Source organism: Mustelus asterias, chromosome 25 (genome assembly GCF_964213995.1).
Source record: "Mustelus asterias chromosome 25, sMusAst1.hap1.1, whole genome shotgun sequence".
In the NCBI taxonomy this organism is placed as follows: domain Eukaryota; kingdom Metazoa; phylum Chordata; class Chondrichthyes; order Carcharhiniformes; family Triakidae; genus Mustelus; species Mustelus asterias.
Genome location: NC_135825.1, coordinates 28,925,468 through 28,952,706, shown reverse-complemented (window position 1 = coordinate 28,952,706; position 27,239 = coordinate 28,925,468). Strand labels below are relative to the sequence as shown.

The 27,239-nt window shown below is 45.3% G+C and overlaps 1 protein-coding gene across 2 annotated transcripts in view; it reads right to left on the bottom strand.

Moving 5' to 3' along the window:
- The window catches only part of LOC144479270 (chemokine-like protein TAFA-5), a 375,622-nt gene that overhangs the window by 265,960 nt on the left and 82,423 nt on the right, over window positions 1-27,239 (bottom strand). For both annotated transcript variants that reach the window (XM_078197942.1, XM_078197941.1), the window contains exon 2: window positions 10,514-10,663. In XM_078197942.1, the coding sequence (XP_078054068.1) occupies window positions 10,514-10,663 (150 nt within the window). The remainder of the gene's footprint in view (window positions 1-10,513; window positions 10,664-27,239) is intronic.

The window sequence follows — 27,239 nt, the reverse complement described above, 5'->3', positions numbered from 1 at the left end:
GGCCTTGGCGAGATGTTCGTCTTCATTGATGAAATGTTGAAGGCTCTGGAGAAGATGTCGTAGCTTCTCCGCTCCGGGGAAGTACTGGATGACAAAGGTTACTCTGTCCGCCGTGTCCCGTGTTTGTCTTCTGAGGAGGTCGGTGCGGTTTTTCGCTGTGGCGCATCGGAACTGTCGATCGATCAGTCCTGTGGATAAGGCGCTCGACTCATCAATCGACAGTTCCGATGCGCCACAGCGAAAAACTGTACCGACCTCCTCAGAAGACAAACACGGGACACAGCGGACAGTGTACCCTTCATCGTCCAGTACTTCCCCAGAGCAGAGAAGCTACGACATCTTCTTTAGAGCCTTCAACATGTCATCGATGAAGACGATTATCTCACCAAGGCCATCCCCACACCCCCACTTCTTGCCTTCAAACAACCGCACAACCTCAAACAGACCATTGTCCGCAGCAAACTACCCAGCCTTCAGGAGAACAGTGACCACGACACCACACAACCCTGCCACAGCAACCTCTGCAAGACGTGCTGGATCATCGGCACGGATGCCAACATCTCACGTGAGAACACCATCCACCAGGTACACGGTACATACTCTTGCAACTCGGCCAATGTTGTCTACCTGATACACTGCAGGAAAGAATGTCCCGAGGCATGGTACACTAGAGAGACCATGCAGACGCTATGACAATGGATGAATGAACACCGCTCGACAATCACCAGGCAGGAGTGTTCTCTTCCTGTTGGGGAACACTTCAGCAGTCATGGGCATTCAGCCTCTGATCTTCGGGTAAGCCTTTTCCAAGGTGGCCTTCACGACACACGACAATGCAGAATCGCTGAGCAGAAACTGATAGCCAAGTTCTGCACACATGAGGACGGCCTCAACCGGGATCTTGGGTTCATGTCACACTATCTGTAATCCCCACGACTTGTCTGAGTTTGCAAAATCTCACTAACTGTCCTGGCTGGAGACCATACACATTTCTTTAACCTGTGCTTAACCCTCTCTCCACTCACATTGTCTGTACCTTTAAGACTTGTAAAGACTCGCATTCCAACCATTATCTTGTAAATTGAGTTTGTGTCCTTTTTATGCCCTGCTTGTAAACACAACTCCCACTCACCTGATGAAGGGGCAGTGCTCCGAAAGCTTGTGGCTTGTGCTACCAAATAAACCTGCTGGACTTTAACCTGGTGTTGTGAGACTTCTTACTGTGGGAGGAAACCAGAGCACCCGGAAGAAACCCACACAGATACAGGGAGAACTGTGTGCAAACTCCACTCAGATGTGACCCGAGACCAGAATCGAACCCGTGTCCCTGGTGCTGTGAGGCAGCAATGCTAACCACTGTGCCACCATGCCCAGTCAGTCAAATAAAATCCCCAGCGGATTTACAATTAAAGCTTCCATCATACTCAGCATTGCCTTCATTCCAGGGCATCCAATATATCTCCATGTCCAGCACATTCAGCATTTACTGCCCTCCAACTATCCTCCATAATGTTTTGTCGAAGGAGCAGGAGAAATAAGGGAGACGATGGAGCAACTACACGCCCAGTGGGGGTAATTTTGTTTTTTGACAATAATGATAAACAGCGAAACGGAAGCCTATTTTATTTGCATCCTTCCTGATATTTATTTCTCTTGAAGCCATGGGGTTTTAGCCTGCCTGGGCGAAATACTCTACAGTACATTAACTTCATGTCCAACTGTGTTTTTTTTCCCGAATACAAAAGTATTTTCTTGGAACAAATTACATAGTATAAACACACAATAAAATCTAATTAAAATAGGGCTACAAGTTCAGCAGGGATTTCTTTAATGAATTTTGGGTCTAATTGAGGTGGGACTGCCTAAAAAAACCCTCTTCGTTTTTCAAATAGAATAAGAGAAGAGGGCAGCAACGAAACAATGAATCAATATCTGGGAAGTCTTTGATAAGGAGTTCTAGGAACCCATCCATCTTTTATTGAAACATTCTCAGGCATTCCTGTGTAGTTTCTGTAATTTTCATTAGAAATGGAACAATGCCCTGAAGACGTGAAGTATTTGAATTGTGGCTTTTTGTTGCCACAATGTTAGCCAATATTCCAAGTGAATTTATGGGAATTAAGCACCAGCCTCCAGCTTGGGTTGGAAGCTCACACGACTGCGCATGACTATCGTGGACCAAGTTAATCCTCTGTAGAGCAAATATTGACCTGCATTTTAACACTGTTATTTTGAGGATCTAAGATTCCTGTGATCGGAGCAACAGAAAATGAAATTCAAGAAAAACACTGGGCAGAATTTTCCCATCCCATCCGCCATGGGAATCATAGCGGGCGGGACACGGACCATGCAAAGGTCCGTTGACCTCGAACAGGATTTTCCGGACTTGGGGGCAAGCGGAGTTCGAAAATCCCGAACATTGTTTTCTTGCATAAATACAAAATTAGCGTCGAAAAGTCTGTCTAACGAAGGGTCATCTAGACTAGAAACATTGGTTCTATTCTCTCCCCACAGATGCCATCAGACCTGCTGAGATTTTCCAGCATTTTCTGTTATTGTTTTAGATTCCAGCACCCGCAATATTTTGCTTTTATGTGGTGAAAGGGTAATTGTTTTGACAAATTTATTGGGGTTATTTGAGGATGTAACAAGCAGGGTGAAGAAAGGGGTACCAATAAATGGTTATTTAGATTTATGAAAGACATTTGATAAGGTGCAAAATAAATGATCACTGCACGAAAGCACAGCTCATGGTATTGGGTTGGGAGTAATGTATAAACATAGATAAAGGATTGGATAACTAACAGGAAATGGCAAGTTAGAGTAAATGGGTGATTCTCAGGTTGACAAATTGTAACTATTGGAGTGCCAGAAAGAACAGTGCTGGGGTCTCAATTATTTATAATGATCTGATTGAAGGGATGGGAGAGTACTGTGACTAGATTTTCTGACGATCCAAAGATAGGTAAGTAGTGAGGAGGCGACAATGGCTGGAATTATACCGGCATGCCCGCCCTGGAATCGGGGTGGGCGAGGCTTGAGAATGGCATTCCCCGTTGGCCTCGGGTGGCATCATACGAACCTCGGGCGGGCATGCCGGCAAAATTCTGGCAAATGTCTCCAAAGGGATATAAATAGGCTAAGTGAGTGGACAAAAATTGGCAGATGGAGTATAATGTGGAAAAATGTGGGAAAAAGTGAGGTTGTGCACTTTAGCAGGAGTAGCAAAGCAAAATATTACATAAACGCAGAGGGAACACAGAATGTGGTACAGAGGTTCCTTGTTATCCCCATACATGAATCACAAAATGTTAGCATGCAGGAACAGCAAGTAATTAGGAAGACAAATGCAATGTTGACCTTTAAAGACAATTGCTTTTTCTTGTTTAAGGCATCTTCTTAACATTGCAGGATTGCTATTTTTAAATAAGGGCTCTAAATAATTGTTCCAATGTAGCTTTTCCTTTGCTAACAATGCAGTAAATGTTATGGGTCGGTATTGCAGAGATGTAAACAATCCAGAGGTATCATTATTTTAAAATGTGGCAGAATAAAATTATTTTCAAATTGCAAAAAACATTCTGATGCTTCCAATGTACAAACTACAATTCAAAATTGTAATTCAAAGATGTAGGTAAAAAGATTTTGATCTGGCAATGGCCATATGATATGTTATGGCAAAAATGCAAAACAAATGAATGCACAAAACTTAATTGTTCGAAGAGCAAATCCGAGATTAATTTGTGAATATTGGTATTGACAAGAAACATGCGGGGGGTGATTCTCTAAAAAAATTCGAAGTGTTTAATTCGCGTGAAAACTGGAGTAAATCCCGTTGGTTTCCTCAGCAGGAGTTTAAAAATGAATTTCCCACACTCTGTGCACTGCTGAGTTCTCTGGCGTAAATCCCGTTAAAATAAGTGGGCGGGGCCGATTCCTACTGGAGAAACTGGCAGCATGGCGCAGAGTCAGCCACTGCACACTAGCCGATCTGTCAGCACCGAGATCGGTGCATGCGCAGTGGCCCCGGTCTGCCGGCCTCCTGATTACTGGCCAGCTCCACAAGCCAGCAACACTGGCTCTCGCAACCCCCCCATGGCCCGATTGCTGGACCCGTAAACATGCCCGGGCTCAGCCTCACCTCTCTCTGCCCCACTGGCAGTCCCGACACCCCTCTCCCTGCTGCCCTGACCCCCACGCCGGTAATCCTGACCTCCCCTAGCAGGCTGCCTCCCCCCCCCAGCCCAATGGCCAGCCCCGATCACTGGCCTTCCTCCCTTCCCGACCAACCCCGACTGCAGAGTGGCAGTGGGACCCCCCACGCCCACCTATTGTCCCATTAGGACACACCCCCATTAGGCCCCACTCCCTTGGCATTGCCCCATGCTGGCGGCCTAACCCCACTGGAGTGAAGAGGGGGGAAATCAGGCCCCCACCCCGACCCCCAGAGGGTTGGGTAGCAGGGGGGTGCCCCCTGGACATTGGCACTTTGCCCCTTGGGCAGTGCCGGGGGCCCAAGCTAGTACGGCCAAGGTGTCAATGCCCAGGGGGCACGCCCCTGCTACCCAACCCTCTAGGGGGAGCCACAGTTTCCCCCCAATTCACTCCAGCGGGGTCAGGCCACCAGCTCCCTGCAAGTGGAGAGCTACTGTAAACCCCACTGGAGTGAAATAATCCTGCTTGGCGGCAGGGGTTGAGGTGGGGGGTTGTTGGGGACTTCAGTCCCGGGTCCACCAATTACATTTAAATAAGCAGGTGAATATCTAATGCAGCTCCACGTCTATTTCCGGCACAGAACCGACGATGCTAGAAATCTGGCGCTGAGAGACGCACTCAGGACTGGACACCCAGCACGAATTGCTCAAATCAGCCGACGCTTGAATCCCCCGGCCCCCTGCGCTAAACAAGCAGCGCAGCGGGACGGGAGAATCGCCCCCGTCAATCATGGAAAAATTTATCCATGCAATATAAAGTCACAGAATATCTGCCTGACCAAAAGTGAAACAGTTCAGCCGGTGGAGAATATGGCAGTCCTATAGAGCTGATGTAAATCTGAACAGGTAAACAGTACTATGTATTCCCACAAATAGAATAGAATAGAATCGCTACAGTGCAGAAGTGCCATTCGGCCCATCTAACCTGCACTGATAACAATCCCATCTAGGTCCTATCCACGTAACTCCACGTATTTACCCTGCTAATCTCCCTGACACTAAGGGGCAATTTTAGCATGGCCAATCAACCTAATCCACACATCTTTGAACTGTGGGAGGAAACTGGAGCACCCGGAGGAAACCCACGCAGACACGGGGAGAATGTGCAAACTCTACGCAGACAGTGACCCGAGGCCGGAATTGAACCTGAGTCCCTGGTGCTATGAGGCAGCTGTGCCACCCTCGTGGATAAGCCTTCTAGCAGCAAAAATGGTGGTTAGGGTGAACCTTTCATAAAAAGCCTCAAACATGCATTTGAAGCTGACAAAATGAAAAACCCGGTGCTGAAGGTCATCGACCGGCCTCAACCACCTGGATCCCTTCAACATCCCCATCACTTGTACACATAGGCCAGAATTTTACCGGCACGCCCGTCCCAATTCCAAGGGCAGGCGAGGCCCGGAGAACAGCATTCTCTGTTGGCCTCGGGCGGGATCGTACAAAACTAGGCAAAATTCCGCCTATAATGTTACAGATGTTCAAGAGGAATCCACTGAAAGGAAGGTTTGCTGCTTCAGAAATCACTTCAATCCAGAGTTGAATGATTGGATTTCACACAGTCAGATGATTGGAGAATTTTGTCGAGCATTTCAGTATCATCACTCCAAAGGCCATTATCGCCATGTCAGCACTGAAAAAGGACCTGGTCCAGTTTCAGCAACTCCCCAGAAAATCTCTAAACCAATGGTCAGTAAAAATAAGCAGCTGAAGAGCCTTCTGATAAGATAAGAAGTCACAATGAAACGCATGCAGATTCAACCTAATCCAGTGAACAAAATGTGGGAAAGGGGTGAAGGGGGAGCGGGATGTGGGAAAGGGGTGGAGGGGGAGTCGGATGTGGGAGAGGGGTGGAGGGGGTGTGGGATGTGGGACAGGGAGCTGGATGTGGGAGAGGGAACTGGATGTGGGAAAGGGGTAGAGTGGGGATTGGATGGAGGTACCTGAAAAGCAGTGAGAAGTGCAGACAGAGAGAATATTTTAAGACAAACTTCCAGGAAGAGTTGCAAACTCCTATTTTTGTGTCTATTCTGTTTTCCTGTTTTCCAGCATTTTTTGACGAGGAAGTTGAGTTTTTGGAAGTACAGTAATTGGTGAGAAAACAGCTGATTAGCACAGGCATTGTGTGAGGGACAGTTTCCAGCTTCCAGTAGTCTGTGTATTTAACTGACTAAAACAAACTGCATTCTTTGCATAAAGATTGTGATTCTGAGAATGGCCCATTTTTTGCAGCTGAACTATAGTACACTTTCACAACAGTGTTGTGTAACTCTCGGCCTCCGTAACCCTGTCAACAACAGCTAAAGAACTAACATCACATAAATGCACTGAGCGTGGGAAAGAATTTCACAGTGCGAGTTAGCTGTCAGAAATGGCAGCCAGTCTACACCACAGGTTTACTAATAACATCTGTTCAAATTTCTTGGGTAGTTTTTAATGTTAGTATTGAAATACTGTGGTGTTATCGTTATTGTATTAGCGAAGAATGTGATTTCTGACTTCCTGATTTGTATGAGAATAGGTTACTCATTAACTCTATAACATACAATCATAGAATCTGCAGTGCAGGAGGCCTTTTGGCCCATCGAGTCTGCACCGACCACAATCTCACCCAGGACCTATTCCTGTAACCCCTCATATTTGCCCTGCTAATCCCCCGACACTAGGGTTAATTTAGCATGGCCAATCAACCGAACCCACACATCTTTGGACTGTGGGAGGAAACCGCAGCACCCGGAGGAAAGACACGCAGACACAGGGAGAATGTGCAAATTCCACACAGACAGTGACCTGAGGCTGGAATTGAAGCCAGGTCCCTGGCACTGTGAGGCAGCAGTGCTAACCACTCTGCCACGTAATAGGTTAGGAATTTGTGTCTGATGGTGATGGGAGATGGACAATATCGGCCACCCATTATACTCCTGGCTGAATATTTAGTTTCAGTGATATTAATGGAATTGAGTGTTGGGGGTTTATTGTGATACTGCCCATTTTCCATTACTGAGAAAGGAGAGATTCTGCCCTTGTGTGTTGCAAATGGAGGATTGATATCTATAACTGGTTCAGCTAAACTTTAAATATTGAATAATCCATTAAAATGACTCCAGGTAAGGAGCTAAGAGTTGCTTGATGCCCTTCAGTTAATGTTCCTTGCAACATTTAGGAGGGGTGTTTGTTATTGATGAAGAGCTAGGAACTAATTGTTAGAGGAATGAACTTAAGAACCTAACAACTAGGAGCAGGAATAGGCAATTCAACACCTCGAGCCTGCTCCGCCATTCAATACAATCATGACTGATCTCATCTCAGCCCCAGCTCCACTTTCTTGCCCGTTCCCCATAACCTTTCAACCCATTACTAATTAAAATACTGTCTATTTCTTCTTTAAATTTACTCTATGTCCCGGCATCCACCACACTCTGGGGCCGTGAATTCCACAGATTCACGACCCTTCGAGAGAAGTACTTTATCCTTATCTCTGTTTTAAATGTGTTATCCCTTATCCTAAAACTATGACCTCTTGTTCCAGATTGCCCCACAAGTGGAAGCATCCACTCTACATCTACTTTGTCACTACTTTTTATCATCTTATATATCTCAATTAGATCTCCTCTCATTCTTCTAAACTCTAGAGAGTATAGGCCTAAACTGCTCAATCTCTCTTCATAAGACAAACCCCTCATCTCTGGAATCAATCTCATGAACCTCATCTGAACTGCCTCAAATGCCACTACATTCTTCCTCAAATAAGAGGACCAAAACTGTACACTGAGTTCCAGGTGTGTTCTCATCAATGCCTTATATAATTGCAGCAACACTTCCTTACTTTTACACTCTATTCCTTTCACTATAAATGCCAAAATTCCATTTGCTTTCCTTATTGCCTGCTGTACCTGCATAACACTTTTCTGTGATTCATGCATGAGGACACCCAGATCCCTCTGCGCCGATGCACCCCGAAAAGTCTCTCTCCATTTAAATAAGAAGTTGCATTTCCATTTTTCTGACCAAAATGGATAATCTTACATTTATCCACATTAAACTCCATCTACCATATTTTGGCCACTCACCTAATCTGTCTATATCCATTTGCAAATTTATTATTTCCTCATTGCAATTTACTATCCCATCTATTTTCATGTCATCTGCAAATGTCGCTGTAGAGCCTTCTATCCCTGTGTCCAAGTCGTTAATATAGACTGTAAATAGTTGGGACCCAAGGACCAAGCCCTGTAGCACCCCACTAGTTACATCTTGCACGCAGAAAAAACATTCTCTGTCAACTCTTTGCCTTCTGTCAGTTAGAAGTCTCACAACACCAGGTTAAAGTCCAATAGATTTATTTGACAGCACAAGCTTTTGGAGCGCTGCTCCTTCATCAGGTGAGTGAAGACTTGTGTTCACAAACAGGGCATATTCTGTCAGTTAGACAGTCATCTATCCAAGCTAATAAATTATTCCTAACTCCATGTGATCTTACTTTCTGTATTACTCTTCTATGCGGTACCTTATCAAGTGCCTTCCTGAAGTCCTGATATACTCTACAGAATCCCCATTATCCACTTGGTTGGTGACATCTTCGAAGAACATTAGCAAATTAGTCAAATATGATTTACCCTTCATGAAACCATGCTGACTCTGATGGATTAAATTTTGACTTTCCAAATGTCCTGTTATCACTTCCTTCATAATGGATTCTAACAATTTCCCAAAACAGAGTTAAACTAGTTCGTTGATAGTTTCCTACTTTCTGCCTCCCTCCTTTTTTGAATAAGGGTGTACATTAGAATTTTTCCAGTCCACTGGAACCTTTCCCACATTTGGAATATTATAACCAATGGATTCACTATCACGACTGCCTTTAATACCCTAGGATGTAAGCCATCAATCCCTGGGGACTTGTCTGCCTTCAATCCCAATAGTTTGTTGAGTACTATTTCACTATTGACGAAGATTGTTTTCAGTTCCTCCCTTTCTATAACCTCTGCATTACCTGTTACTATTGGGATGGTTCAAGTGTCCTCTGCCGTGAAAACTGAGGCAAAATATTGATTTAGCATCTCCACCATTTCTGTGTTCCTCATTATTAACTCCCTAGTCTCATCCTCCAAGAGACCACCATTCACTTTAGTTACTCTCTTCCTTTTTATATAATTATAGAAGCTTTTGCGATCCTTTTTTTTACATTTTTGCCTGTTTCCATTCATACCTTTGCTCTTTTTATTACTTTTCTACTAACCCTTTGTTGATCTTTAAAAGTTTCCCAATCTTCCAGCCTGCCACTGGTCTTTGCAATATGGTATGCCTTAGTTTTTGTCTTTAACCTCCTGCTTTTTTCTCCCTCTTATAATCTTTCTTCCTCCCTGGAGTATATTTTAGTTGGGAAAATCTCCTTAAACAACTGCCGCTGCTCAGCAATTGTCCTACCTTTTAGCCCCCCTGCCCAGTCCACTAGGGCTAAGACTGTCCTCATGCATATGTAATTAACTTTGTTTAACTCCAAAATGCGAGTATGGGACTCCAGTTTCTCGCCCTCAAAATGAATTTTGTATTCTATCACACTATGATCACCCTTCCCTAGAGGATCCTTAACTCTGAGGCCATTAATTAATCCCAGCTCATTACACAATACCAAATCCAGAACAGCCTGTTCATTACACAATACCATATCTAGAGTAGCCTGTTCTTTACACAATACCATATCTAGAGTAGCCTGTTCATTACACAATACCATACCTAGAATAGCCTGTTCATGACACAATACCATATCCAGAATAGCCTGCTCAGTGATGTACATCCAGGATGCCACACTTACTGATGTACTGCAGTTAGGTGCTGAGCAACAAGCTATCAGTCCACAAGCCACATGGAAAGCAGCAAGGAATAAATTAGATAAAGCCCCAACATTTTGAGTCTAAAAGTCTGATTATTTCAAGCTTCTGAGAAAAAGGGGGTTTTGTGATTGTAGTATTATTGCAAAGATTGTAGTACAAAAACTAAATGCTAAATTAAAATCCTATTGCTACAAAAAATTAGCATGCTTAATATTAGTCTTCAATAAGCCAGGCTGCTTTGTCATGGTGTGAAGGCAGACAAGATGCAGGCCAAAGGGGCACTGTCCCCCTGTAATTTGTAATTCCTGCCCTGTAAGATGGTGACATGTTTCTCAAACCCAGAAATTTCAACACAAAGTATTTAGTAGCTCATATTAAATTAACAGACGACAATAATATTCAGCAATTGTATGTGTAATGTAATCATAACCAGCCAACCATTTATTTTTCCAGCTCACTGTCACTTACCATCCACACAGGCTGGCTTGGCCCTCGTTGTGCCAGCAATCTGTCCTCTCCTACAGGCACATCGTGCTGTTTGTCTGGCTATTGTTCTCCGTGGTTGACTACTATCTCTGTCCAAGGTAACTATTTCACATGTGCCCACAGCCAGCTGACCTAGAACGAAGCACACAACACAGGAATCAACATTATGTATTTTAACCCTCAGCTCCTCCCAATGCACCGACTTAAGCTGACAAACCTGTCATGCTGGGGGGAGACAATAAACATTCAACAATGGAATTGAAAATTGACTTTTCTCTTTCAGAGTCCAATTGTAGTTAATGTGATGACCTGTGACCTGAAGCATTAAAACTAAGGAAAGTTTGTAATTACGTCTCAATGTTTGGGGATTCTGTAATTGATTTTTAAAAACGTTTGAAAGAGTTTGCTTCAATTGTAAAGGGGTCAATCGTAATTTTCTTCAAGCAGTAGCAACAGGAAATTAAGAACAAATGTAAATATAACAAGACACAAAGCTACAATACAAGAAAGCTGGAGCCATAAGGAATCAGCACACAGATGTAGACAGAAAGAGAAGCAGAGGCAGAGGATCTGGATGGAGATGAATTGAAAAATTCTGGAAGGAGGTTCACCATACAGGGAAAATAATACAGAAGTGATGTCTAATAAGTTCATGCCATGTACAACACACAAATGACAAATACAACAGGAAAATATTTAATCACCTCAGAAAGTTAACCAAAGTCTATCAGCAGATTAACATCCTGAAGATGCTATAATATCATCAGAACATCCTAGGTTAAGCCAATTCTCTCAGGCCAGAAGGTGTACCTGGGACTTTGGCTGCTTGGTTGGACTAACACCGCCTGCAATCAAATCTGCATGGCATCATTCCTTTCATTTACCGCTTCCTCCTCAGAATAGCACAGGATAGGAATGCCCAACAACATTCCTATATTCTGACTTTTAATTGGAGCAATCAATTTCTGCCAACAAAAGTTTGAGCAAAGAAAATGCTTAAAAATCCAGTTCTTAAAAATCCACTTCTGTGAAAACATTAGCCATCTCCCTTTCAGCAATCACTTGTCATCTGCCCAGAAGCATCTGTGTCTCTTGAGCAACCTCATCATTTGTTCCGTACGGGTGCACTAAGCACATCATAACTTTCTGCGCAAAGAACAGCCATTTCCACTTGCATTCCTCATAGTGCTATTTCCAACATTTCATTGGAGCTTGAACATATTGTGTGCGCCAGCCAAACTGACCGAAAAAGGTCAACTGGAAGATGGCACATAGCACAGAAGGAGGCCATCCAGTAGATTGATCTCTGCCCCATTTCCCAGCTCCCACTTACTTGCCCACGTGGAGTGCAATATACATCTGAAAGAGCATTAACAAACGAAGAAGAAGATAAATGACAGAAACAATCAAGCCACAAAAGCAAGGCAAAAAAAAGTTGGATTAAATTTCATAATTCCTGACCCACATCTCCTCTTTTTCAATATTGTTCATTGAGCAGCACAGTATAATCCCAGTCATCGGGAAGTAAAGATAGTTACCATCCAGAGAGTCAATATGTTTTCACATCAAACAATTTGTTTCATCTGGGTCCCTAAATTGTTACTCATTATGCCTGTTGGATATGCTGCTATTTCAGTTATTCCGGATGTTTTTCACAGCAATTCTATTTGAATGCAGGTGGGCAATGGGTTAACTGTAACCTTAAAAAGAGCACTGGCCTCAGTGGAGAAGCAACAATCTCAAATTTGGTAGCAATGACCTGAGGGAAGGTGACAACGGCAGATGCGGATTGAGAGCAGCAGCCTCGGGGAAAGAAGCAACAGCATGAAGATAGAGCTCAGTGAGAAGGGAATGCATCAGAAAATAGTGCTGTCTGATCCAATTAGGATTATGTCAGTTTCGAGTTAAATTGAGTGAGCGATGACAGCTGTTACTTGGCAAACAAATTGTTCCAAAAACAATACATCAAGTTTATTTCTCAATATCTGGGAATTGAAAAGTGAATCCCGATCTTACTATTTCCCTCTCCTGCCCCAGATGGTGCATCAATATAACAGTTTTGCCTCGGACTTAATTGGATGCCCACATCAGTAACATACGAGGTATTTCTTCAGAGACTGCAATAACCCGTTTAATTGGAAACTTTCAAGTTAGTAAGGTCAGATAATGAGTTTCAATTTGGCCGCCTTTTTGACAACCCCAACAGCTTGCGTTTGTTTAGCTCCTTTAATGTCGTAGAGCATTCCAAGGCATTTATGAAAATCCCCGAGCTTCTTGTGGCCTGCCATTCGCCACCATAGTCTTGCGCTGATATCTCTGGGTGGAATCTTCTGGCCCTTCGCGCCAGCGGGATTTTCTAATGGGCTGAGCTCCAAATTCTCCGTGCTCGCTGCAGCGGCAGCAGGGCATGAACGGCTGGTAAGATCGCGCCCTCTGCCTTTGGCCAACTGCAGTGTTCCAGTGAAGCCCAATACAAGCTCGAGGAGCAGCGCCTCATCTTCTGATTAGGCACTTTATAGCCTTCAGGACTCAACATTATGTTCAACAAGTTCAGATCAAAAATCCCTGTACACACCCCCAAACCCCAGCCATTTTGTTTCCTTATCTTTCCTACATCTGTCTCAATCTTAAATAAAAGCAAAATACCGTGGATGTTGGAAATTTGAAATAAAAACAGAAAATGTTGGGAAAACTCAGCAAGTCTGGCAGCATCTGTGGAGAGAGAATCAGAGTACGCAGGTGGGATTTTTCCGGTCCTCACCCACCCCTAGAATGGAAATTCCTGTCTGGGGTCAATAGATCTTTTGATGGTCTGTCAAATTGTCTGTCCCACCCACAACGATTCCCACGGCGACATGACTGGCAAACGTACCCTCAACGTTTCAATTCCATATGGCATCTTCAGAGCTGAAGTGAGGGTAGAAATCTGATGGGTTTTATATTGTTGCAGAGAGGGTAGGCCAAAATAGGAGCTCAGGAATGGTGCAAGCTCAGGAGAGATTTGACAAAGATGTTATGGAAACCAGACAAAGGAAGTGGTAATGATAACTTGAAGACTGAGGCAGATGTTCATGGTGGCATGAAGGTGAGATACCAGAATGTGTTACTAGCAGAACGATCAGCGTTCTGAGAACACAAGGACAAGTTGCAGACTGGTCCTGCAGGGGAGACGGAGTTAGGGAAAAAAAATCAAATTGGAGGACAGAGTTCCTGATCCGAAGTTGCTAAACTCAACATTAAGCCCGGAAGGCTGTAAAGTGTCAAATCGGAAGATGATTTGCTGTTCCTGCATTGGGCTTGCATCAGGCTCAGGACAGAAATACGGGCACAAGCACAAGATGGTGAATTGAAATACCAGGCAACAGGAAGGTAAGGGTCATACTTGCAGCCTAAGTGAAGTTGTTCCACAAAGCCACGAGCAAGTCTGCGTTTAGTCTCCGCAATATAGAGACCATTATGTGTAGCGACGAATGAGGTAAACTAAATTGAAAGAAATGCAAGTGAAGTGCTGCTCCCACTCACAGGGCTCGCTCTCCTCAACAGTATAAAACCCATCACCTTTTTCCCTTTCTTTAGCTCTGAAGAAGAGAGGCATCCTTCCCCCTCACCACTCGAATAATGGGTCAACTCCCACCCCATGCAGGCATGAGAGTGACACAACCTGACGCAAACCCCCTACCCATGCCTCTCCTCACACCCCCCCTCAGCACCATTTCTCCTCAGCCGCTTTTTCGATCAGACCCCACACACCCACTCAAACCCCCACTCAGCCCTCCTCCTCCCCCCTCTGACACCCACTGAGCCCCTCTCTTCCCTCAGACACCAACACAGCCCCCCCCCTCCCAATCAGGCTCCATGCTTTGGCAGTGCCACTGGTGCCCACTGGCACAAACACCCTGGCTTGGCATCCTGGATCCCAAGGGAGGACAAGGAGATAGCTCCAGTGGCCATGTGCCCTTTGCGGCTCATGATGTGGAGATGCCGGCATTGGGCTGGGGTAAACACAGTAAGAAGTCTCACAACACCAGGTTAAAGTCCAACAGGTTTATTTGGTAGCAAAAGCCACTAGCTTTTGGAGCGCTGCCCCTTCGTCAGGTGCGAGGGAGTTCTATTCACAAACAGGGCATATAGAGACTGATGCACTATCAATAAGGCGAAAGACTACCGATATGCCAATATAAGTGTAGGCTTTTATTCACAACAGAATCAGGAGTAGATCCCAACAATTAACCGACCTGGACTGAACAAGGGGGAGGAGACAGCCACCTTTATACTAGGTGCTGAGGGGAGGAACCAAACTGGAAGGGGATGTGTCCAGGTATGACAAACACACACAACGGTGGTCCATATAGGACAAAGGCACAACTGAGGTCCACCACAGAGACACGAACTCAATTTACAAAATAATGATTGGAATGCGAGTCTTTACAAGTAATAAGTCTTAGAGGTACAGACAATGTGAGTGGAGAGAGCGTTAAGCACAGTTTAAAGAGGTGTGTATTGTCTCCAGACAGGACAGTTAGTGAGATTTTGCAAGCCCAGGCAAGTCGTTATGGGGGTTACAGATAATGTGACATGAACCCAAGATCCCGGTTGAGGCCATCCTCATGTGTGCAGAACTTGGCTCTCAGTCTCTGCTCAGCGACTCTGCGCTGTCGTGTGTCGTGAAGGCTGCCTTGGAGAACGCTTACCCGAAGATCAGAGGCCGAATGCCCGTGACCGCTGAAGTGTTCCCCAACAGGAAGAGATCACTCCTGCCTGGTGATTGTGGAGCGGTGTTCATTCATCCGTTGTCGTAGCGTCTGCATGGCCTCCCCAATGTACCATGCCTCGGGACATCCTTTCCTGCAGCGTATCAGGTAGACAACGTTGGCCGAGTTGCAAGAGTAGGTACCGTGTACCTGGTGAATGGTGTTCTCACGTGAGATGATGGCATCTGTGTCGATGATCCGGCATGTCTTGCAGAGATTGCTGTGGCAGGGTTGTGTGGTGTCGTGGTCACTGTTCTCCTGAAGGCTGGGTAGTTTGCTGCGGACAATGGTCTGTTTGAGGTTGTGCGGTTGTTTGAAGGCAAGAAGTAGGGGTGTGGGGATGGCCTTGGCGAGATGTTCGTCTTCAGCAATGACATGTTGAAGGCTCTGGAGAAGATGTCGTAGCTTCTCCGCTCCGGGGAAGTACTGGACGACGAAGGGTACTCTGTCCACCGTGTCCCGTGTTTGTCTTCTGACGAGGTCTGTGCGGTTTTTCACTGTGGCGCGTTGGAACTATCGATCGATGAGTCGAGCGCCATATCCTGTTCTTATGAGGGCGTCTTTCAGTGTCTGGAGGTGTCTGTTGTGATCCTCCTCATCCGAGCAGATCCTGTGTATATGGAGGGTTTGTCCGTAGGGGATGGCTTCTTTAACGTGTTTAGGGTGGAAGCTGGAGAAGTGGCGCATCGTGAGGTTATCCGTGGGCTTGCGGTACAGTGAATTGCCGAGGTGACCGTCCTTAATGGAGATGCGTGTGTCCAAGAATGCAACCGATTCTGGAGAGCTGTCCATGGTGAGTCTGATGGTGGGATGGAACCTGTTGATGTCATCATATAGTTGTTTCAGTGATTGTTCACCATGAGTCCAAAGGATCATTGATGTATCCAGTGTATAGCATCGGTTGAAGGTCCTGTGCGGTGAAGAGGTCTTGTTCGAACCTGTGCATGAAGATGTTGGCATACTGAGGTGCGAATTTGGTCCCTATGGCTGTTCCATGTGTCTGGATGAAGAACTGGTTGTTGAAGGTGAAGACATTGTGGTCCAGGATGAAGCGGATGAGTTGTAAAATTGCATCTGGAAACTGACAGTTGTCAACGTTGAGTACTGAGGCAGTTGCAGCAATGCCATCATCGTGGGGGATGCTGGTGTCGAGTGCCGAGACATCCATTGTGATGAGGAGTGCTCCTGGTTCAACTGCTCCATGTGTGCTGAGTTTCTGTAGGAAGTCTGTAGTGTCGCGACAAAAGCTGGGGGTTCTTTGTACAATGGGATTCAGGGTGCCCTCGACATAGCCGGAGAGGTTCTCGCACAGGGTCCCATTGCCCGATATGACGGGACGGCCGGGTATATTTGCCTTGTGTATCCTCAGGAGGCAGTAGAGATCTCCAACGCGGGGAGTACGTGGGATGAGAGCAAGGAGGGTGCTCTGAAGGTCCGGATCAAAGGTCTTGATCAGAGTGTTGAGTTGACGGGTGTGTTCTTTGGTCGGATCTGCGGGTAACTGTCTGTAGTGTTCCCCGTTGTTCAGTTGTCGGCACACTTCTTTGCAGTAATCCATTCTGTTCAGTATGACGATGGCCCCTCCTTTGTTTGCTGGTTTGATGACAATGTTGCGATTGGTCTTGAGAGCGTGGATGGCGAGGATCACAACAGACACCTCCAGACACTGAAAGACGCCCTCATAAGAACAGGATATGGCGCTCGACTCATCGATCGATAGTTCCAACGCGCCACAGTGAAAAACCGCACCGACCTCCTCAGAAGACAAACACGGGACACGGTGGACAGAGTACCCTTCGTCGTCCAGTACTTCCCCGGAGCGAAGAAACTACGACATCATCTCCGGAGCCTTCAACGTGTCATTGATGAAGACGAACATCTCGCCAAGGCCATCCCCACACCCCCACTTCTTGCCTTCAAACAACCGCACAACCTCAAACAGACCATTGTCCGCAGCAAACTACCCAGCCTTCAGGAGAACAGTGACCACGACACCACACAACCCTGCCACAGCAACCTCTGCAAGACATGCCGGATCATCGACACGGATGCCATCATCTCACATGAGAACACCATTCACCAGATACACGGTACATACTCTTGCAACTCATAAGAACATAAGAACATAAGAAATAGGAGCAGGAGTAGGCCATCTAGCCCCTCGAGCCTGCCCCGCCATTCAATAAGATCATGGCTGATCTGAAGTGGATCAGTTCCACTTACCCGCCTGATCCCTACAACCCCTTAATTCCCTTACCGATCAGGAATCCATCTATCCGTGATTTAAACATATTCAACGAGGTAGCCTCCACCACTTCAGTGGGCAGAGAATTCCAGAGATTCACCACCCTCTGAGAGAAGTTCCTCCTCAACTCTGTCCTAAACTGACCCCCCTTTATTTTGAGGCTGTGCCCTCGAGTTCTAGTTTCCTTTCTAAGTGGAAAGAATCTCTCCACCTCTACCCTATCCAGCCCCTTCATTATCTTATAGGTCTCTATAAGATCCCCCCTCAGCCTTCTAGATTCCAATGAGTACAAACCCAATCTGCTCAGTCTCTCCTCATAATCAACACCCCTCATCTCTGGTATCAACCTGGTGAACCTTCTCTGCACTCCCTCCAAGGCCAATATATCCTTCCGCAAATAAGGGGACCAATACTGCACACAGTATTCCAGCTGCGGCCTCACCAATGCCCTGTACAGATGCAGCAAGACATCTCTGCTTTTATATTCTATGATGTGGAGATGCCGGCGTTGGACTGGAGTGAACACAGTAAGAAGTTTAACAACACCAGGTTAAAGTCCAACAGGTTTATTTGGTAGCAAAAGCCACACAAGCTTTCGGAGCTCTAAGCCCCTTCTTCAGGTGAGTCCTGATGAAGGGGCTTAGAGCTCCGAAAGCTTGTGTGGCTTTTGCTACCAAATAAACCTGTTGGACTTTAACCTGGTGTTGTTAAACTTCTTACTGTTTATATTCTATCCCCCTTGCGATATAGGCCAACATCCCATTTGCCTTCTTGATCACCTGTTGCACCTGCAGACTGGGTTTTTGCGTCTCATGCACAAGGACCCCCAGGTCCCTCTGCACAGCAGCATGTTGTAATTTCTTTCCATTTAGATAATAATCCAATTTGCTATTATTTCCTCCAAAGTGAATAACCTCGCATTTGTCAACGTTATACTCCATCTGCCAGATCCTCGCCCACTCACTCAGCCTGTCCAAATCTCTCTGCAGACCTTCTACACCCTCCACACGATTCACTTTTCCACTTATCTTTGTGTTGTCTGCAAACTTTGTTACGCAACACTCAGTCCCCTCCTCCAGATCGTCTATATAAACGGTAAATAGTTGAGGCCCCAGTACCTATCCCTGCGGCACGCCACTAGTTACCATCTGCCAACCAGAAAAGCACCCATTTATTCCGACTCTCTGCTTCCTGTCGGATAGCCAATCCCCAATCCACGCTAACACCCTACCCCCAACTCCGTGTGACCCAATCTTCTTCAGCAACCTTTTGTGAGGCACCTTATCAAACTCGGCCAATGTTGTCTACCTGATACGCTGCAGGAAAGGATGTCCCGAGGCATGGTACATTGGGGAGACCATGCAGACGCTACAACAACGGATGAATGAACACCGCTCCACAATCACCAGGCAGGAGTGTTCTCTTCCTGTTGGGGAACACTTCAGCGGTCACGGGCATTCGGCCTCTGATCTTCGGGTAAGCGTTCTCCAAGGAAGCCTTCACGACACACGACAGCGCAGAGTCGCTGAGCAGAGACTGATAGTCAAGTTCCGCACACATGAGGACGGCCTCAACCGGGATCTTGGGTTCATGTCACATTATCTGTAACCCCCATAACAACTTGCCTGGGCTTGCAAAATCTCACTAACTGTCCTGTCTGGAGACAATACACAGCTCTTTAACCTGTGCTTAACGCTCTCTCCACTCACATTGTCTGTACCTGTAAGACTTGATTACCTGTAAAGACTCGCATTCCAATCATTATTTTGTAAATTGAGTTTGTGTCTTTATATGCCCTGTTTGTGAATAGAACTCCCACGCACCTGACGAAGGAGCAGCGCTCCGAAAGCTCGTGGATTTTGCTACCAAATAAACCTGTTGGACTTTAACCTGGTGTTGTGAGATTTCATACTCTCTTTGCTGCTGCCAGGCTGCAATGAAAAGATCCTCCAAGGGTCCTGGAGTTTGAGTGGGTTTGGGCTAGGTGCAAGGCATTGATCTCTCCCCTGGGATGGGGATTCTGTGGCTGGACTGCCCCTTCTAGTCCTATCAGACCTGAAGATCACCGCTGGCATGGTGATTTCAGGCAGCTCTCTGCTCAATATTTGCATTCCTGCCTATCACCTGTGAGAACTTTGAACTGTCCTGGTGATTTTATTCTCCATGCCCCTCAGGTCACCTGTCAAGCTTTTAAATCACAACAGAACTTCATTCTGCATCAGGGATTTCCCTTTCTCTCTGTCAGAAGATGCTGGTGTGAGCAGATCCCTTTGAAGTCCTCTGACAGAGAGAAGCTGTCACTTTCACTTGGAGGGGGGGGGCGGGGGGCTCCCTTCTCTGTTTACTCAGCCCCATTCTATTCATACAGTTTTTATTTGAAGTCTCTGAACCTTCCTAGAAAGGTCAGAGTCTTTGAAATACCTTCCAGTGCTTTGAAAACATTTGCTTCCATTCATTTTCAATCCAATGCATTTAACTCTCATTTGATTGCCAGTTTAATGGTTTTCTACTCAGCCTCCAGTCAGCTGTGTTTATGTACTTTTATCTTTACACTTTAATGCATCTCAAGTACCCCCATTGTGCCTAACCACAATGTTTACACAAAAGAGGAAGTGAAAAGCACTTCGCTGGTTTAAAGTTGCCTGCTGCTGTGACTAAAAAGCATTCAAATAAAATGCCAGACAAGATAAAGGTGCATGGAGTTGAGGAGGGAGGGGTAAAATATTAACACTAATAGAGGATTGGTTAATAGAGAGGAAGCAGAGATTATGAAATGATCTGGATTCTTAAATTGGTTTTCAATGAATAGTTACATGGTGTCCAATTCTCAGTAGCTCTACAATTAGAGTAACCAGAGCTGTCATAAATCAACATTGTGCACTGTATCATGTAATCATATGTGCATTATTTAATTGTTATTTCATTTGATCACATATTTTAATCAAAACAAGTCTGTTTTCCAATGAGCTGGAGGCGAGGGTGGGGTCCCACTTGCCCGGCACCTCCGGCTCCATGGCAACAACCTCGGCCAGCGCCGCCTATTAAGACGTCCACCCCTCGGGGTAGGGGCTAAACTACTGCCAGAAAAACCCCACAGCCTCGTAACACAAGCTGGAGCTCGTCACTCCCTTTCGACTTTCAAATATTTATTTAAAGAGAAATAAATGGAGAGAAGTTTCTGTGACATCTCCCTGAATGCAGGCATATGTTGGCACAAAATATTGGATACTTCACTGAAATTGTATTCTTTAATGTGCAACCTGTGTGCAGTAAATACAAAGACTGGATGCAGTCCAACTGAAAGCATTATGTTCGTCGTCAATGCTGCTTTTTATCAAGAATAAAACATTTATTAAACTTATTTATGCAGGCTCAAGTCATCTAATTAACCCAAAAGTGAAAATGAATGATAATGCGGGAGACATTGGCAGCTACATCACAGAGGTCTTCCCCATGGAGAAAATGTTCAATCCAAGATATTTCAGAATGCATTAGGTTGTCTGTTCAAAGTAACAGGACAATAGCTGTATTTTAAAAGATTAAAGCAATACAAAAATCTGAATTCCAAAGGAACAATGTGCTGAAATTCAACTATTCAAAGTATCACCATCTGTGCCTCTGCCTCAAACCAGCTCCTGGATCCACTGTTCCTCCATAACATCTACTCAATCTGAAGGTCATGAACCTTCATAGACACTCCAAGTTGAATTCATGCTGTCTACAAATTGATTTTCTCCGACCCCAAGTATCCAGTATTTTTTGTGCAACTTATGCATGCATCTCCTGAGCAGCAAGTGTGGAGCTTGCCATACTGCTATAGACATCAGTAGAAATTGTAGTATAAGGGTCTGGTATATACAGAGTTCATGTGGGACTGAGTATTGTACCACCTGCACCGTGACGTAAAAAGGCACTTTTCTTTGGCAAAAATATACTTGATTTGTCAAAATATCTGAAAGTACATTACAATGGCCATCACACCATGATATTCAAGTTTTCTACATAGATCATATTGCGCTCTGAGCTTCTTCAATATAGTTGAATCATTTCACATTCTCTCACTGTTTTTTCATTTACAAACATATCACTTCCCATTTTTGCAATGCCGATGAAATCCAAATTCCATTTGTCTAATTCTGTGCACATTTTGACTGCTTCTCTGGAGCCAAGCCCTTTGTCATTTCAGCTTTCATTTCTTCTCCTTCAGGTACTTCACACCACCAGCTCCCAACTACTCCACCACCAGCGCCCCCCAGTCCCATACCTACTCCAATGTACCACTGACCCTTGGTCTTCAGATTTTTCTACCACTGTCTCAGCTTAGGGACCATTCTAAATAAGAAGTCTCACAACACCAGGTTAAAGTCCAACAGTTTTATTTGGAATCACGAGCTTTCGGAGCGCTGCCCCTTCATCAGGTGAGTGGACACCTTCTAACTAAGCCTGGGGACTTTCAGTGCCACTCTTGTCAATCGCCAAATAGCTTGTTGAGGCATTTGTCACTCTAAGCAGCAACTGGAATGATTCAATTTTCCTGTACAGAGATGGCCAACCTCACCAATCTCCTTCCTGTCCTGTTCACCCCATCCATCACTGGTTCTCTCCCCTTCACATTTCTTTGCATTTTGTCTGTTCACTTGAGGGCAAGGCATTTGTGATATTAATGATTACACTGATATTCTATCTGAAACAGGAACATGGCTCATACCTTTTCTCTAATTGAAGAATTCTTCCTGCGTAGTTGTGCTTTCCACCCATTCCACCACTGTTGCTCCCAAGTTGTCATGGTGACCCATGAGTCACAATACCATCTCTCCTCTTTACTTCTTGGGCACTTTTTCCTCCTGCAGGCTCCACACATCTGTTCAGTCCCTTTTTTTTGAAGAATTCTCATTGACTACAGTTCCCAAACCTTATCCTGGGCAGAATTTTCCCAAAATCTGGTACAGGTTCCGACTGAAAACCGATGTAAATCTCTCCAGATGCACAGCTGAATTTTCACTCCAGATTTTCTGGCCTCGGTGCACAGATAATCTGGGGAGTGTGGTTTGCGTCGCTGGGCAGGGTTTGGACTGATAGAGCCAGCAAGGCCGGCTCCATGGAGAACAGGCCGCCATCTTTACATCATGCCCTGATCTGCGCTGAGAATAAACTTCTCCCCACCCCCCCCTCATGGGCACAGTGGACTCCCCAACCCCCCTCCAGCATCAGGGCAACCCCCCCTTGCCCCCCCAACTATCAGGGCAACAACCCCACCATACAATTTTGGGACATTCCAGGGTGCCAAGGGCATTGCCAGGGCTACCCAGCCACTGACACTCACCAACAGGGAGCCTGTATGCCCCTGGTGAGGTCACGTGACTGTTTTTGTTTTTGAAAACCAGTAGCGTCTCCCGCCAGCCTGACATCACAGCAGTTGGGTGGAACAATGCAATGAGAGTGGAAGTAGCGGCATTAAGCCTTATAATTGGATGCAAATTTATTATCAACTATGCAAATCAGGCTCAAGTCCAGGGAGAAAACCTGATTGCATCATCAGGGGTGGTGGGGAAGGTTAGAAGCCAAAATCTCGCCGGCACAAATCCTGCTTTGGGCTTCTCGCAAGATTTGACAGCCATTACGGATTTGCGCCCGCGGCTAGCACAGCCGCGAGATCGTGGCCCCCCTTTTACCCAACATATCTTCCCCCCTTTTCACATTCCTTTGCTGCAGAGTGACTTCTCATTCTCAATGATTTCAATTTCATTTTCTACTCACCTAATCTTCTGTCTTTCTAATTCCCTTTCTTATTGGCTCCCTCTATAGAAACTCTCCCACTCATACTGACAGCCATCACTCAAGCTCACCATTTCCCTCTTTACTCTTATGGCCATAATCACCGAGAAGACCATTTTTGACCATCTCATTCCAGCACACACATTCCTTATCTCATTCAAACTCTTCCTTCTGCATTTTCCCCTAGAAAAATTCTCCTGCTAGTCATTTATAGTTGTACTTTTACACTAGCTAACTATCTAACCTTCGACTCTCAACCACCATGATGCATTGACTGATCAATTTTCTCCGTGACTTCCCCACGACAGTTTTGACACCCTTGTCTTAGCAAAATCTTTACAGCCTTCAACCTTCGCCATTTCTTCCAGTATGGTCAGCAGAACCCATCCCTCAGGTTCAAGGGGTGCAAATTTGACTATATCTGGCTCATAATTGGTTCAGCCATCCAGCTCCCAGTCTAACTGGGCTACATCAAGTCATACTCTCCTCCGCCGAAGCCTTCCATCCCACTCGGCTCAAAGATAAGCCCCAGTTTCTTTAATCCACTCTTGCCAGCCCCAATCCCCAACGCCATCAGTTATAATAATGTTCCAGTAGTATGTGTGCTACAATATGATCAAAATTGAGGCCATCTATTCAGCTGCCTTTGCCACACATTCCTGAGCCTTGCTTACCTACTAAGCCAATGCTTACCCAGAATCTCCTTTGCTCTGTTGAGATAATGTGTAAAGGCATCCTTCCATCCTGGGAGACTATGGGTGGGGTTTTCGAGCCGCATTCGCCCCAAAATCAGAAAATACAGCCTGAGGTCAATGGACCTTTCCATGGTCCACCCCTCACCCGCTATGATTCCAGTGGCGGTCAGAACAGGAAAATTCACCCCAATGCGTTGGTCCTGGGGCGTATGTCATTTCTGTATTGAACATCTGTGCTGTAGAGGCCGATTCATGAGTGGCAGTCCCTTCTGCAGCTGGCAAAGTCCATACTGCTGGCCTGAGATCCACTGATAGTTCTTCCCTTCTAGCGAGCTCTCCTTTCCACTATCTAGTTATCTCTTTGTTCTCTGCTCTCTCCACACCTTTCCTGATGGTTTGTCTCCAGTCAGCAGTGGAGAATTCCCATGCATCAACTCTGATTCCAGTCAGCTTGAAGTTTCACTCACAGAAAACCTTGTATTGAAGGCATGGGTGACCTGTTGGTCTTGTCCCAATAGCAAGCTCACCTTAGAACATGTCTTTGGTGACGATGCCATCATTTATTCAGCTCACATGACCCAGGTAACAGACTTGGAGCTGACTGAAGAGGACAAACATGCTGGGGATTTCTGCCCGTTGGTGGACTTGCATGTTTGGTGCTCTGTCTTGCCAGGAGATTTAGGCTTATTTATTAGTGTCACAAGTGGGCTTGCATTAACACTGCAATGACATTACTATGAAAATCCCCTAGTCGCCACACTCCCCTGCCTGTTTGGGTACACTCAGAGAATTTAGCATGGCCAAAGCACCTAACCAGCACATTTTTCAGCCTCTGAGAGGAAACTGGAACACCTGGAGGAAACCCATGCAGACACTTGCAGACTCTGCATCGACATTGACCCCAGCCGAGAATCGAACCCGGGTCCCTGGCTCTGTGAGGGATCAGTTCTAGCCACTGTGCCCCCCCCCCCCCCCCCCCCCATTGCCCAGTGTTGTGGAGATGCTCTCACACTAATGCCTGGATCGCACAGATGACAAACACATTGCCCTTTGAGCAAGGCCACTGTCACTTGTCTGATGCATCTATGGATACTCGAGTGGTTGATCCAGCATGTTGCTAATGGTAGCCTGGAAGAATCCTGTGCTGTAAAAGTTTCATACAAAACAAGCAGACTGCAGATCAGCCTTCAACAAGTGACATGCTTATGTGGTCACCTCATTTGTGAGGTTGAAACTTTTAAAGAAAAGCCTCTTCCAGCATGCTCAGGCGTGACTATTAGTAAATGCAGGTTCCGGGGAAAGGATGATTGTATGCATAATTCCTAATACCTGTTACCATGTCCTCAAGAACCTTATTAGAATCCAAAAAGTGATTCCAATTTTGCAGGAAGCAAATAGCAATAGGAAGGTAGTTATAGGACATGAATTTAAAGTAAGCTAATATAAAACAAAATGCCTAAACAGCTGGAAAAATGCATACAACAACAAAAATGTTAATAAAGCAATAAACCAAGCAAAATTTCAAAGGTGGCATTTTTAAGAAATCTATTCCTCCAGGCCAGGCACTTGTCTTAAAGTGAGAAATGCTGTCGATAGGAAGACATTCAGCAAATTACAACATTTGACAAGAAACCGATGTCAATATTTTCTTGGAACCTCAAGGAGCACAGTCACAATAATGACGCCAAAACAGAAAATACGGTCTGCTCCAAACCACATGACCTAGTGTATATATCCAATTTCCTGACCTGCATTCACTCTTAGTGAGATTCTATGCTGCCAAAAAGAATTTTGTGTCTGCCATTAAATCTCCAAAACAAAATTACGCCTCGATTTTTTGACATAAATCATCCTAATTACTACACCTGGCAAACTGGATGGTTATAAATAATAGCTGTTCCTCTCAAGTAAAAGTAGCTCTTCAGTCAAATGACTTTCAAAGATTTTGTTCATATTTCATTAAAAATAATTGCAGAGGACATTTAAAATGAAACAATTAGCGAAGACAAAAATGCACTCTTTTCATTGCATTTTTAATAGTAAATGGTTCCCTCACCTCAACTAATACTATCCTCTCTTTCCCCTATGGTTACCAACACCCCAGGATTCACAGAATCCCAACAGTACTGAAGACAACAATCCCACCCAGGTCCTATCCCCGTAACCCCACGTATTTACCCTGCTAATCCTCCTGACACTAAAGGGCAATTTAGCATGGCCAATCCACCTAGCCTGCACATCTTTGGAGTGTGGGAGGAAACTGGAGCATCCAGAGGATACTCACGCAGACACAGGAGAATTGTACAGTCACCCTAGGTGGGAACTGACCCTGGTGCTGAGGCAGCAGTGCTAACCATTGTGCCACCATGCCACCCAGGATTTCCCTAGAGTCTCCAGGAATTCAAATCCAATCACCAGGGCACCACAGTATGCAATCCTGGAGAAATAACACAGTGACATTAAAAACAAATGCTTTAAAAAAAAATTCTTTGAACATTTCTCTTTTCCAAATACGAAAATGTTGAAAATGGGAATAGAGGCTGTCTGACTGACAGTCTAGCACCCATCCAATTGGATAATGAATCTCTTTGCTTTGCAGTTGGTGTAAAGAGGCCCACAATCAGTAAGGATAGGCAACAACACTTCCTCCACGATCATCCTCAATCACCTACTATAGTCCTTATACATCTATGACTGTGTGGCCAAATGCCCCTCCAATTCGATTTTCAAGTTTGCTGATGACACCACTGTAGTGGGTCGGATCTCAAACAATGACGAGGCAGAGTACAGGAATGAGATAGAGAGTCTGGTGAACTGGTGTGGCAACAATAGTCTCTCCCTCAATGTCAACAAAATGAAGATTGTCATCGACTTCAGGAAGCGTAAAGGAAAACATGCCCCTGTCTACATCAATGGGGAAGAAGTAAAAAGGGTCGAGAGATTCAAGTTTTTAGATGTCCAGATCACCAGATTTTGAGGAGGAGACAACTATGTTGTCTCCTCCTCAAAAATGTACCCTGTCCTGGTCCCCCCATGCCGACACTATAGTTAAGAAAGCCCATCAATGCCTCTACTTTCTCAGAAGACTAAGGAAATTTGGCATGTCAGCTACGACTCTCACCAATTTTTACAGATGCACCATAGAAAGCATTCTTTCTGGTTGTATCACAGCTTGGTATGGCCCCTGCTCTGCCCAAGACCGCAAGGAATTACAAAAGATCGTGAATGTAGCCCAATCCATA